This window comes from Magnolia sinica, chromosome 11 (assembly GCF_029962835.1).
Source record: "Magnolia sinica isolate HGM2019 chromosome 11, MsV1, whole genome shotgun sequence".
NCBI lineage: Eukaryota > Viridiplantae > Streptophyta > Magnoliopsida > Magnoliales > Magnoliaceae > Magnolia > Magnolia sinica.
Window position 1 is genome coordinate 1,003,812 of NC_080583.1, and position 15,457 is coordinate 1,019,268.

A 15,457-nucleotide genomic window follows, 5' to 3' on the forward strand; every position below is an offset into this window, starting at 1 on the left:
CAAACTATTGTCTTAGCTGACTCGGAAGGACCTTAAGTTTGCCTAGAATGAGAAGGCAGAAGCAGCTTTTCAGGAATTGAAGGACAAGCTGACATCTGCACCCGTGCTAGTATTGCTAGAGCATGAGGTCAAATATACGATATACACCGACGTGTCTCGTGTTGGTTTGGGTTGTGTTCTGACACAAAAGGATAGGGTTATTGCCTATGCATCGCGACAGTTGAGGAAACACAAGGAAAACTACCCTACACACGACCTGAAGTTAGCGGCCGTCATCTTAGCATTGAAGCTCTGGAGACATTACCTCTATGGAGAGGAGTTCGAGCTCTTTTACGACCACAAGAGCCACAGCTACATATTTACGCAGAGGGACCTGAATATAAGGCAGCGACGATGGATGGAAACCTTTAAGGACTTCAAGTTCGAGGTCTCCTACCATCCTACTAAGGCCAACCTTGTGGCAGACGGATTGAGCCACAAGATGACGATAGCATTTGTAGCTCCGCTAATGATACAGGAATGAAATATGGTCGAGTTTGTGCGAGACTTCGAGCAGAAGCTTATGGTAGACGAGCCGTTTGAGAGCATCTCACATATTCGTGTCCAGCCACTCATTGATGACAGGATTATTATGGCTTAGAAAGACGATGAACTATTAGCAAAGATGAGAGAGCAGGTGAGCGAAAGTGAAGACTCGGAATAGAGAGTTGGTACGGATGAGGGTTTACGTTATCATGGCCACCTATGAGTCCCAAATCTTCATAACTTGAGAAGGGAAGTTCTCGAAGCTGCTCACAATTCGAAGATAGCGATGCATCCTGGTAGTACGAAGATGTGTCGAGACATGAAGCGCTCGTACTGGTGGGATAACACGAAGGCCCACATTATAGACTATGTATCTCGTTGTCTCACGTGCCACTAGGTCAAGGCCGAACACCGCCAACCTCCTGGACTACTTCAGCCCATACCCATAGCAGAATGGAAATGGGATTTCATCTCAGGGTTACCAAAGACAAGGAAGGGGCATGACTCCATTTGGGTGATCGTGGACCGGTTGACAAAATCGGCTCATTTTCTCTCGATTGGAGTCTCAAACTCGGTAGACGAGTTAGCCAAGTTGTACATTAAGGAGATAATACGTCTGCATGGAGTGCCTATGGAGATCATGTCAGATCGAGACGCGTGATTCACATCTATCTTCTGGACTCGTATCTAGGAAGCAATGGGTGTGAAACTGAAGTTTAGTATCGCGTTCCACCCACAGATGGATGGGCAGACAGAATGGGTGAATCAGGTGTTGAAAGATATGCTGCGAGCTTATGTGCTTGATTTCAAGGACAGTTGGGATGACTGTCTTCCCTATGCTGAGTTCGCTTATAACAACAGCTTTCAGGCAACTATTGGCATGGCCCCCTACGAAGCGTTATATGAGTGTCCATGTAGAGCACCGCATTGCTGGGCAGAGGTTGGCGAGAAGAGTTTGATTGGCTCAGAGTTAGTACAGGCGACCTCAGAGAAGATCGACATTATCAGGCGTCGACTCCTGGCAGCACAAAGCAGACAGAAGAGTTACGCCGATACGAAATGGTGACCCCTAGAGTTTGAGGTTGGGGATCACGTATTCCTGAAGATTTTTCTAATGAAGGGAGTCCTCCAATTTGAAAAGAAAAGGGAAGCTCACGCTGAGATTCATAGGCCCGTTCCAGATATTAAATCGAGTGGGTGTGGTAGTGTACCGCCTTACTTTGCTCACACCACTCGCAGGTGTGCACAACATATTTCATGTATCGATGCTGAAGAAATACGTTCCTGACCCTTCCCACATTATCAGATGGGAGCAGGTATAGTTGAGTGAGAATGCTATTATGTACTGCAACCAACGCGTATCCTAGTCAGAAAGGAACAGGTGCTACCAGTAAGGTTATCCCGCTTATGAAGGTACTGTGGACACATCACACTGAGGAAGAGGCTACCTGGGAAACAGATGCCGATGTCCGCAAAAACTACCCTTAAATTCTCGAGGAGTACGAAAAGGTACTAATTTCGAGGACGAAATTTTTCTTTAAGGGGGGTAGATTGTAATGCCTCGAAAAAATTCGTGAAAAGACTCGAGTACCACCTTAGGCAAAAATCATTAAGGATCAAATTCTTTAGAAATTAGATAAAAATTAATTAAGTACTAAACTGAATTACTCGGCGAATTAGCTCGAATCACTTTCTATACGAACTGCAAGACCCAAAACTAACAGAATCGCTAACTCTACATTGCCTAAAAACCTAAGATCAATCTCAAAACCCAGTTGCTCTCAGGAGCATCTTGAAACTCCGTATCGGACCTGGACCGCGCATCGAAAGTTCGATTACTGCGAAATTATACGATTGTGACCGCCTTACTGGGCTTGACAACTATCTCAAGAATCAAGTCCAAATAATATCCAAAAATGTACAACTTAAGCCTGGAGCGAAGTATGTGAGAAACGCGAATATCTTAGAAAATGAACTCAAACTTAAGTGAATTGGGTCGTTCGCTTGTAGGCCAAATATAAGGTTTCAGACCATCATATTCTGAACCAACTACACCATTGGATCAAGAAAATTTTCCTACACATGTCAGTGTACTTGTGGCCCTGATCGAATAACGATGACCATTGAACTGAAACTGGTCCTCCATGGTCGATCCGTAAATCCGATCAGACTGAAAACTTAACCTGACATAGATCTATTGTCAGGGAACTTTCTCTAGACCGTATGCAAGGTATGGACCTCCAGATGAGCCCCGTTAGACCGAAACAGACAACTTTTGGCTATAACCTAAGTATACCATGGCCCTGGGGCCATTGGCATCAGTTCGAAGCCTATATAAGGGCCTTAACCCACCCCTCTCTCATTCCATACGAATTTACAAACCTGAAGAGAGAGAAGAGAGAAAAGGAGAAGGAAAGTGTGGGGAGAAGAGAGAGAAAGAGTGGGAGATAGTTGCTGGGATTCGATCCCACCACTCCACGTGCCAAATCATCCTGCCTGTATCGCTATACCAGCGATTTCGATTCCATTTTTAGGTAAGAAACCCTAACCCTAATCTGTTTTAGGTATCCAAGTAGATGAATCGATGAAATAGCTAACCTATTTCATGATTCAGGCAGCCATTGTGCTGCGGACGAAAGCATAGTGTTCGAACTGAGTTCGATACGAGTTTACCGACGGAAGGTGCGAACTATAAACGTTTAGGTTATGGTTTTTAAGGCTTTCAATGTCAGTAATTATTTATGAGTGACTTGATTGCTATCACATATGCTTAGATGTGATGTTTTCCATGTATTATATATATATGAACTATGTTGAAATTAATGCATTCTATGTGTTTGTTGAAATGTTTGTATGAATATGAAATTATGATTTGTGCTTGCCACGATTGTTGTTTAAGAATACATGATTTTTGTATGTGTGACAACTCTCTTGCGAAAGGATTTGCTATATATGTTATAACTAATTTATTACATGTATGTTGATATGTGTAGTCTAGGTATTTGATAAAATGCTTAAATGAGAAAATGCTTGTTGAAATGTATTTAATAAGGGTGTTAAGATAGGATTCTCAACCACCTTATCTATAGCTACAGTTTCCTTCATGTAACCTATCTTACTACTACGTGCTTTATGAGTGAATGTCCGTGTATGATAACATGTGTACTATGTATTTGTTAAAATGCCCAAATGAGTTTATATTTAAATTGATTATCACATGCTGTTTTGACTATCACACATGAATGCCTACTGTGTTTGAATGTGATTAGGACTACTACGTAGTCTAAGCAATCGGTAATTGTAACGTCTCAGAAAAATCCGTACAAAGACCCGAGTACCACCTCAGGCAGAAATCACTAAGGACCGAATCCTTTAGAAATTAGACAAAAATTAATTAAGTATTAAACTAAGTTAGTCGACGAATTAGCTCGAATCACTTTCAATACGAACTGTAAAACCCAAAACCAGTAGAATCGCTAACGCTAAATTACCTAAAAACCTAAGATCAATCTCAAAACTCAGTCGCTCTCGGGAGCATCACGAAACTCTGTACCAAACCTGAACCACGCATCGAAAGTCCGAGTGATGCAAAACTATACGGTTATGACCACCTTACTAGGCTTGACAACGATCTCGAAAATCAAGTCCAAATAGTATCCCGAAATGCACAAGTTGAGCCCGGAGCGAAGTGTGTGAGAAACGCAAATATCTTTAAAAAAATGAACTCAAACTTAAGTGAATTGGGTCATTCGCTTGCAGGCCATAATTTAAGATTTCAAACCATCAGATTCTGATCCAACTACACCCTCGGATCAGGGAAAATTTATAACACATGTCAGTGTACTTGTGACCTTGATCGAGTGACGACGACTGTTGAACTAAAATTGGTCCTCCGCAGTCGATCTACAAACCTGATCGGACCGAAACTTTAACCTGACATAGATCCATTGTCAAGAGACTTCTTCTGGACCGTACACAGAAAATGGGCCTCCAAATGAGCCCCGTTGGACGGAAACAGCCACTCTTTGGCTATAACCTAAGTATACCATGGCCCTGGGGCCATTTACATCAGTTATGGGCCTATATAAGGGCCTTAACCCACCCTTTTCTCATTCCATACAAATTCCCTAAACCCTAAGAGAGAGAAGAGAAGGAAAGAGTAAGGAGAAGTGAGAGAAAGTGAGAGAGAGTCGCTGGGATTCATTCCCACCACTCTACATGCTGAATCGCCTATCCCGTGTCGCTACACCAGCGATTCTGATTCCGTTGTTGGGTAAGAAATCCTAGCCCTAACCTTTTTTAGGTATGCAGATAGAGTAAATGGTGAAATAGCTAACCTATTTCATGTTATAGGTTGTCATTGTGTTGTAGGTCAAGACTTAGTATTCGAACTGAGTTTGATATGAGTTTACCGGTAGAAGGTGCGGACTATAAATGTTTAGGTTATAATTTTCAAGGCTTTCAATGTCAGAAATGATTTATGACTAACTTGATTGCTATCACATATGCTTAGATGCAATGTTTTACATATATTACATATATATATGAACTATGTTGATTTTAATGCATTCCATGTGTTTGTTGAAATGTTTGTATGAGTATGGAATTATGATTTGTGCTTGCCATGATTATTGTTTGGGCATACATGATTGTTGTACGTGTGGCAACTCCTATGTGGAAGGATTTGTTATAATATGTGTTTTAACTAAATTATTACATGTATGTGATATGTATAGTCTGAGTGTTTGATAAAATGCCTGAATGAGAGAATGCTTGTTGAAATGTGTTTAATAAGGGTGTTGAGATAGGATTTTCAATTCCCTTATCTATAGTTACAGTTTCCTTTATGTAACCTATCTTACTATTATGTGATTTATGGATGAAATGCTTATGTATAATAACATGTGCACTATATGTTTGTTGAAATGCTCAAATGAGATTTATATTTAGATTGGTTGTTACATGCTGTCTTTGACTATCACATGTGAATGCTATTGTTTGGAGTGTGATTAAGGCTACGATGTAGTCCAGGCAATCGGTAACAATTTACGATCGGCAGCCGAACTGTTTAGCCATGATGGATACGTTTAATGAATCCGAGTCGTACAGTGATTATCAACAGTGGTTAGGCCACGAGGAGTGCATATGCACTCCATATTGATTAATTCAACATTCGCTCGTACCAGTCGAGCTTGTCAAGTAATCTGATTGGCCTAATGTATGTTCACCATGTATGAACGATACTGCTTGAATCTAAGGTACTAACTTACCAATGAAAAGTCCGTTTAACCTTGGTACCACGATCCGTCAAGACTCATGAGCCGGGCATGGTCGTATGGGACACCGTGGTCGAGCTGTTTGGCCTACGCTGGAGCGACAAGCCTCCCTGTAGTGTCCAGTGAGCAAACCAAACTCGTGAGCCGAATATGCTGGTATGAGACACTGTATTCGAGCTATCGGCCTACGTTAAGGTGACGAGCCTTTCCCGTAGTGACCTCGAGTACAAACTAAGGCCTACGCTAAGGTGACGAGCCTCTTCATAGTGACCCGAACTTGCTTGTCCACTGCTTTTAAATCAGGGGTGACGTTGTCTTATAACTTGTCTATCGTATGTGATTAACTAGAATTGACGACCCTAGATGGATCATCGTTTGGGTAAATGATATAAAGGGAGGTACCTTAGCTTTCCAAACCTACCGTATGAATGGGTCTAATAAAGGACAAGGCTAACACGATCATGCATCGCATTGCATGTGCCTTTAGCATAGGAGTTGAGCACAGTGAAAGGGATACATGCCGCGATCGTGAGATGCTGTCGCAGAGGGAGTGTAGGGGAGGGCATGCATCATTAACATATATCATCTTTGTATGAACCAGAGTACCTAGGAATGCTTGTTGTATTGCTTTATCATTACTGCTTGACTGAATTGATAACATGTTAACCTTTGCCTTATAGCTCCACTGAGTTGTTCACTCACTCCCACTCTGGAACGGTGTTTTAAAACACCAACCAGACTCTGTTGTAGTTACAGATGATGGCGATGCTAACGAAGCGGAGCCTGACTTTTATGATGATGAGGAGTTCTCCTATAAGCAACTCTCGGGCGGGTCTATATAGACCTGGAGTTTTGCCATCGGGGCTACAGGGATATGGGCTAGATGACATTACACTTGATCATTTTGTAAATTTTGGTATAGTACATGTAACTATTTGACCTGGTGACGTTCATACTCTAGGGACTTACAATCACTTATATGCTTATATGTACTTATCACAGTCTTCCGCTTGCGTAATTTAACTGTCTAGGGAGTATGATATGTTGATTTGATATAATCCCACTCATGTTTAATGCACTAATATGGACAACATTTAATCATCATTATCTATATTTCATAAGTGATGTATTGGAACTCAGGAGTTGGGCTCCTACTCGACCCCCGATTTTCAGGTTGTTACAGTAATGATTCCTGAATTAGTGGCCGAGGTCATTTCGCCACACAAGACACGTTCGATGAATCTGAGTCATACGTTGTTTGTCGACAGTGGTTAGGCCACGCAGAGTGCTTACGCGCTACATGTCGATTAATTCAACATACGCTCGTACCAGTCGAGCTTGTCCAGTAACCCGATTGGCCTAATGTATGTTCACCATGTATGGACGCTACTGTTTGAATCTAAGGTACCAACTTACCAGTGAAAAGCCTGTTTAACCTTGGTATCATGATCTGCCAAGACTCATGAGCCGGGCATGGTAGTATGGGACACCGTGGTCGAGCTGTCGGCCTATGCTGGGGTGACGAGTCTCCCCGTAGTGACCAGTGAGCAAACCAAACTCGTGAGCCGAATATGGTGGTATGGGACACTGTATTCGAGCTGTCAGCCTATGCTAAGGTGACGAGTTTTTCGCATAATGACCTCGAGTATAAAATAGGCTTATGATCAGGTGACGAGCCTCTCGTAGTGACCTCGAGTATGAATTAAGTCTACGCTGAGGTGACAAGCCTCCCGTAGCGACCTACAATGTGAACTTGCGAATTTGCCTATCATATGTGATTAACTAGGATTGAGGACCCTAGATGGATCATTGTTTGGGTCAATGATATAAAGGAAGGTACCTTAGCTTCCCGAACTTGTTGTATGAATAAGTCTAATTAAGAACTTGACTAATTACGCACATGCACCACATTGCATGTGCCTTTGGCGTTGAAGTTGAGCCCAGCGGGAGTGTTGCATGCATGACTGTGAGATGATGTCACAGAGAAAGTGTAGGCGAGGGCATGCATCATTAATACATATCATCCTTACATTAACCAGAGTACTTAGAAATGCTTGTTGTACTGCTTTATCATTACTACTTGATCGAATTGATAACATGTTAACCTTTGCCTTATAGCTCCATTGAGTTGATCACTCACTCCCACTCTAGGACGGTTTTTTAAAACACCAACCAGACTCTTTTGTAGTTTAAAATGACGACGAGGCTTACGAGACGGAGCCTGCCTTCTATGATGATGAGGAAGAGTTCTCCTATCTACAACTCTCTGGAGAGTCTATATAGATCTAGAGTTGCGTTACTGGGGCTATAGGAATATGGATTAGATGATATTACACTTTATCATTTTGTAAATTTTGAAATTATACATGTAATTATTTAACCTGATGACATTCATACTCTGGGGACTTACAATCACTTATATGCTCTATATATTTATCACAGTCTTCCGTTTGCGTAATTTAACTGTCTCTGGAGTATGATATGTTGATTTGGTACAATCTCACTCATGTTTAATGCACTAATACGAACAACATTTAATCATCATTATTTATGTTGGATAAGTGATGCGTTGGAACTCAAGAGTTGAGCTTCTGCTCAACACCCAATTTTTAGGGCGTTACAACAAGACAATCTCAACCCTTCACACATGACAACCTTGAACCTCAACAACCTCAACCCTTAACACATTACAACTTTAACCTTTAACACATGATAGCCCGGACTCTAACAACCTCAACCCTTAATGTATGACAACCCTAACCATTAACACATGACCACCTATACCTTGACAACCTCGACCCTTAGCACAACTTAAACCCTTAACACATAACAACTACGACTCTAACCCTTAACACATAACAGCCTTGACCCTTAATACATGACAACATCGACCCTTAACAAATGACAACCTAGACCCTTAACACATGACAACCTCGACCCTTAGCACATGATGATTTAGACCCTTAACAAATGAAAATACATACCTTTAACATACGACAACCTCAACCCTAATTGACATGTGTTAATGGTCGAGGTAAACATAACTATTCAACCAAGGCAATACATTACAAAATCTAAATTCTATCTCTTTCATTGTCTTCTAGATGACAACCAAAATCATTCATTTCCACCTCAAATCCCTTCCAACAATCACTTCTCCCCACGGCAATTACTTCTCCCCACAACAACAACCATGACCATTGCTCTCTATCAACGACCAAAAGTAGCTTCCATATGTAAGAAAATGTTATTCCGAAAAATATATATATATATATATATATATATATATATATATATTCATTCAAAATTTCTTATATCATAGGGCCAAAATAGTAAGGCTTTGTGAAGGGAGGCCAATCACATGGAAATGCATCCCTGAAGGTGAAGACCAAAAATTCAAATGGATGTTCAGCTGGGTCCGCATGGCAACCCGACGCAACTCGGTAGTTATTAATTTATAAATTTTAATACAACGAGTAAAAATAGATCTTTAACATCGTTAGATAAAACTAATGTAAATTACATGAGCGTTTGTGGGTTTGAGAGTCGAGTCAGACCCAGTAGCAAATATCCCACTGACTCAAAATCTCACCTAGCCGAGTTGACTCGGCCTAGTTTCGAGTTGACTCAGTGAGTTTTATAAGCCAAAAACTGATTACTTTCCTACACTTCCCAAACATCTAACTTGGAAATAAGGTGTCCCCCACTTAATATCAACCAAATCTGGATTTGGGGTATCTCCAAAATGCCATACCTTACAATTCAATGGTCTAATGAAATATATTTTCTATATTTTTCTATTACGAAAATTTATACACAGGTCAAATCGCCATTGAAACCCGATTAGCAAATCTAGAAAATGTTAATTACATTCTTTCATGTAGTCTACATCTCCAAGCGCAAGTGCTTCGTCTCTGACTTCCAAAGGCATGCGATATCTTCTGCAACTCTCTGGGCATCCATGGAAGCTCCAAGCAATCCTCGCTTCGTAAAACCTACTGCATACAGTCCGTTATCGCCCTTCCAGCCATTGGGGAATGGCTTTTTTGGAAAACCATCTTTCTTGCTGAAGAAATTTCCCTCCTTGTAAGGACCAAACTACATGTCAGCCATTATACACATACAATCTACAAAATACATATATGAATATATCACATAAATCCATACATACATATACGCATACCTTAAGCCATGAGGGTACATTGCTTCTGTAACCAGTTGCTAGTACTACGGCGTCAAATTCCGCGGCTCCTCCATCAAAAAATTCCACCCCTTTTGTTGTAAATCGCCGTATACTAGGAACCACCTGAGGAGAATGACTCAAGAGTCAGACACACACACACGGATATGCACGTATGTATATGTATGTATGCATTATGTATGGAAAATGCTTGAGTGAACTTGTCCATGTCATTGAGACTGCTGCTATGGTACCCATGAATATCATGGACACAACATGAGTATGGCTTTTGACTCAGGGATGGAGATGGACGTGATGAGGTCAATCATTGTTTCCTCAAGGGGATAACTACTCTGAATGCATGGAGCTTCTCTGGACTCCTCGAAGAGATACCTCAAATCCATGAGTGAAAATAAGAAAATAAAAATAAATTCTAGAAATTCAAAATTTGATTGATAGATAATAAAAAAGAATTTACAACACATAAAATAGTGATACCAAACCTTTGAAGAAGTTTCAGAATCAAATTCCAACTCAAACTCCCTAAAATTTGTGACTTACTAATGGTCATGATTCCTACTAGACTTCATAGTTTTTGGCCAAAAATAGTAAGTGTCCTATTTGGTTTAACCATGTTATTCTCCTAATTTTTCAAAGAACTTTTCATGTTGGACAAAACTCCTAAAGCTCAAATATGAAGAGTTATAATCCAACTAAAATTTACTATAAATAGTAAAATCGAAATTAAAAATGATTTTTGACTGTCGATCTGATGGAATCTCGCAAATTTGGCATGGGAAACCTGGCGTAGCAGGTTGGGTGGCTAAAGTAGCTTCTCCTACCCCAAAATTACAAATGGTACATTGAATAACTCATTCTGGTTTGTGAAATACGCCTGTTTTAAGGTTCTGATGGCCCGGATCACTTCCGCCTCCGATCGGTCCTTCTTTGGTCCATCTTGGACATGAAAGTGTCTGCAACCCGCTCTACATCAGCTTTGTACTTGGTATTGAAGAATTGTACGCCGTTATGATATCGACCTGTGATATTTTTGAAGTATCTATGTATCATTTCCACAAGTTATCAAGTTCGATGGCAATCTCAGCTGAGCATAACATGGTTGCCTAGGTATTTTGTCTCAGAAGGCTCAGGTGCGCTGGCCTTGGTGGTCACTGACACTTAGAAACGAATAAAACTAATGGAGAAGAAAGATTTGTGTTATGTTAGTCTGTTTTAGACCTTGATGTTGCCGCTCTTGATTTTTGCAAGAGTCCCGACGTCGAGAACTGGGGTCTTGCCTGTGGTGTTCTTCAGTTGAAGCGGTCCGATTTCGGGTCTTTTAAGCCCAAACTGCCCTGTGTCCCCCAGAATCAACCATGAGCAGAAGAGGATGAAAGCATCAACCAGATGTATGGGGAGCCATTTGAGCAGCCACATGGAGAGACCAAAGGTTGATGTTCCAAACATTCCTCTAGGCAAAATATGCAACTGCAAGACCATAAAATAGAAGATAACAAAAGAAGAAAACCATATTAGAATAGGATTTTGTAGGAAGGAATGTACAGCTAATGGAAGTTAACTTCAAAACTAGAAAAAAAAAAAAAAAAAAAAAGAGGGTTGAAAAAGGACACATTTGTAAGAAGAGTATGTAAAGAAGGATGTGGAAAGAAATTCAATAACGCACATATTAGGAATTTCCAATGAATGCATTTCCTTCCAGAAAAACAAAAAGGAAGAAAACTGCAATTTAATGGTCCAAAATAGTAGAAATAAACAAATTGTAGTTTCCATAGCAGTCACATTAAGGGTTGAGTTCCAAATTGCAACTACAGTAACTAAAAGTTGGACTTTAAAGGAATGCGACTGAAGTTTGGGGCTATTTCCTCATTATGAATATACCAGGAAAGACCATTAGCTTTTGATGTTTCCTCTCTATTCATCTTAATCTTCACAATTCAATTCACTTGTACATCCAAACAGCTCAAGAGTACATCCAAACAGCTCAAGAGTACAAGATAAGACTGCAACTTCCAAAGAAAAACCAACAATCTATTAAAATCAATCAATGCTCACAATTCAATTCACTTGTACATACGAACAGCCCAAGCTTACACAATAAAATTGCTACGTCCAAAGAAATTCAATTCACTTGTACATACAAACAGCCCAAGCGTGCAAGATAAAACTGCAACGTCCAAAGAAAAAACCAACAACCTAAAAACCCACATCAATATTTAAACAGGAAGAAACAAGTCCAGATTTTTAGTTTTCTCTTCTTCTTCTTCTTCTTTTTTAATACACACACACAAACACACACATATATATTTGATGAATCACATCTGAACCGTATTAGAATAAAAACCAAGGTGAGAAAATTCACGCACATATCAAAAACAAATTTCACCCACGCATATCAAAAGCAAATTGAAATCTTCATATACTTAAAAATGAGTATATAAGATTAAACAGGGAAATAAGGTGATAACAAGAGTCCAACTCTAAGAATGAAAAGATTATGCAAAATCCACATCATAGAAGGAATCTACATAAGCAAACAAGGTAGCAACCTTTTATGACTGTAGAACAACGAAATCCAAGGAAAGTTGAAAAGCAACCTAAGAACATAGCAAAAGAACAACAGAGAAAAAAAAAATTTACTCTTGTAAAAGAGAAAAAAAATGAAAAGACCACATCACAAAAAGGAATCTACAGTTACAGACAAGTCGGGATTCTTTTTGAGCTATAAGAATCAGATTCAAAATAGACCAGTAGGAAGAAAAGAGATAAGAAAGCAGATGAAGGAAAAAAAAAGAGAGAGAGATATGAACATGCTACCTTATCTCTAACCACTATGGAAGCTAGAGCACCGTTGTTACATAGATCCAAGCAAATCTCCATGCCTGAATTCCCACATCCCACAACTAAAACCTTCTCTCCTCTGAAATCTTCTCCATTCTTGTACGAACTCGTGTGCAATACCAGGCCATGGAAATCCGAAATCCCATCTATATTTGGCAACACAGCCTCCGCATTCTCTCCTGTTGCCACAATCAGCCATCGGCATACAAACACCGATCCGTTGGCCAAAATCCGCCAGAATCGAATACTTGAATCGTACTCGGCCCGTTTGACATCCACTCCGAACATCGGCTTGATTGAGAAGTGTTTGGCATAAGCCTCTAAGTAGCTTATGAACTGCTGTTTTGTTGGGTATGTTGGAAATTGAGGTGGGAATGGCATTAGTGGGAGCTCACAGAATTTCTTGGGAAGATGGAGCTTTAAACGGTCATAGGTTTTCAGCTTCCACAGCGATCCTATGCAATTTTCTCTCTCAAGAATCAGTGAAGGGACACCATTTTCTTTCAGGCATGCTGCTGTAGCTAGGCCTGAAGGCCCGGCACCGATGATAATTGGTCCCGTAACCAACACGCGCTTTGGTTTCAACGTCATCCTCGTGAAGTGCAGCCCATTGAGTTCAATTTCCTGAATCACAGATGGGTCATGATCGTTGGAGATGAATTTCCAATTTGATGGAATGCTTTCTCTCTTCTACAGATCTCGCAAAAGATTAGTAACACGTAAGATAAACAGAGGCAAAAGATAGTAAATAGGGTTTCAGATGAAGCAGTAGTTGAAAGACTCACAAACAGCCGTGAGAGGATAGACAGACGGAAAACAAGAACATATGAAAAAGATCCATCAGAATATGATAGAACTTATGGACAACAACCAAGAAGAAATAGCCAAAAATCTTTGGATCTGTTTCGAGAACATTCATGAATAAAGCGAAGAAAACCCATTTAGTAGTAAAGAGAAACTGCTAAATGTTCAAGAACTACTGATATGTTTTCTCTTTATCGAAGAAAAACTTCAGAAGGGCTAGAGATTTTCCACGACAGAGACAAATAGAATGCATTATCTGGGAGGATTCTATCTGGGTTTTCATTGATTCAATCAGAATTCTAGGACTAGGCCGGATAAGCATTGAGAACAGCAGAAAAGCAGAATTCTACTGGAAATCAAACATCTTCAGCTGAAATACACCAATAATCATGGAATATTAGAGATGGGATGTTGGTTTTCTCAGACACCATTCTGAGAAAGAGATGGAGACCAGCTGAAAAACACATATAAATGCCACGAGTTTAAAGAGAGTCTGAAATTTGAGGTGGTGAAGACGACGTTTTGAAAAGAGAGAAAAAATACAAATTTCTTAGGAATTGGCGCTTTCTTGAAAAAAAAATTCTTTTTTTAAAGGAAAAGAAAGATGACTTTGCTGTTGGTGATCTGATTTTGAACGAATTCTGATTAGCCAGTCGAAGTTGAATATTTGAAATGCCGAACAGAAAATTCAAACACTAAGATTACGACTAATGTGACCGATTATCTTTCACACCCCCAGGTTGGTTACTGTTCATATATTGGTGAAATGACCAAATTACCCCCACGATTTCGATTGGGGTTGGCTGCAATTCAGACGGCTGGTGATGTCGGTTTCCATATTTTAATTAGCAGATGGTGTTGCCTATCAACTCGCCTGCGGTCTCACTTTTACATACCTGTTGCATGTGAATATACCTAAAATGATAGAAAAATAAAGTGGCCATGGACGAATTTATGGAGGGTCATGTTTGAGAAATTCGGCGGTGGTTTGAAAGGAGAGGAGAAAAAATAATCATATTATAGTTTCCATTATTTATAACTTTGCGATTGGTTACTGAAATCAATTCGTATAAATAATATGTTTGAAAGTTATGATGAGGTATATGAATTAGCCAATGACCAAATTAAATAATTTCACAAAATAAATCATATAAGAAATCAACTTTCAATTCAAAGTTAGTATTTACTACTTTTATTGAGTATAGAATTTGTTAATTTTGATCGATTTTATGGTTTTTATAGTTTTGTCTATCTTGAAGTCATTGTTTGGAAAACTAAGAGTGGTAACGAGTTTGTGTTAATTTAGACGTCCTTAATATGCATTATAGCTTCTGATGGTCATAATTTTCTGATTGGTTATTGGGATCATGAGCATAATATGTAATTAGAAAGCTATAGACTAGCTCTATGACTTAGCCAATGACAAAGGTAAAAATGTATCTTCAATGGTTTCACAAGAGAATGGCATTTTATTGATTAAATTTCAGTTTAAAGTTAGAAATTATTATTTTTTGGAAGTTTTGATTTTGTTATTTTTCATTCCTTTTAAGATTTTGAAAGTCATACCTTATCTCAAAGTCATTATTTGGTAGCTAAGAGTCATTAACATGTTTGAGTCAGGTTAGATGTAGCTATTATTTTTAATAAGTTTACTATTTCAGAAAGTCATATTATACGTTCCAGAAGAACTATTCATTCATTATCTAAGCTATTCTTACCGTGAAAAATAGTAATATTTTCCTTCACTTTTCTTCAAGCATATGATACATTAAATCTTCACTTGATATGCCAATACTACAGGCCCAGGTATATG

At 39.5% G+C, this 15,457-nt stretch overlaps 1 protein-coding gene across 1 annotated transcript; it reads right to left on the minus strand.

The window, feature by feature from the left end:
• Positions 1–9,567: 9,567 nt before the first annotated feature.
• Positions 9,568–14,426, minus strand: LOC131218517 (indole-3-pyruvate monooxygenase YUCCA6-like). The gene is made up of 4 exons (XM_058213086.1): positions 12,817–14,426; positions 11,221–11,469; positions 9,985–10,107; positions 9,568–9,884 (listed from the first exon to the last, which is right to left on the minus strand). Exons 1-4 carry the CDS (start codon positions 13,429–13,431, stop codon positions 9,687–9,689), a joined length of 1,185 nt encoding a protein of 394 aa, XP_058069069.1. The 5' UTR covers positions 13,432–14,426; the 3' UTR covers positions 9,568–9,686.
• Positions 14,427–15,457: the final 1,031 nt, after the last annotated feature.

What these genes read in the sequence shown, in the direction of transcription:
- LOC131218517 (XM_058213086.1), bottom strand. Translation starts at nt 13,431, where the DNA reads ATGACGTTGAAACCAAAGCGCGTGTTGGTTACGGGACCAATTATCATC. An exon ending in CCATAGTGGTTAGAGATAAG is followed by an intron (nt 11,470 to 12,816) that starts GTAGCATGTTCA and finishes ATGGTCTTGCAG; the next exon opens with TTGCATATTTTGCCTAGAGG. An exon ending in TCAAGAGCGGCAACATCAAG is followed by an intron (nt 10,108 to 11,220) that starts GTCTAAAACAGA and finishes CATTCTCCTCAG; the next exon opens with GTGGTTCCTAGTATACGGCG.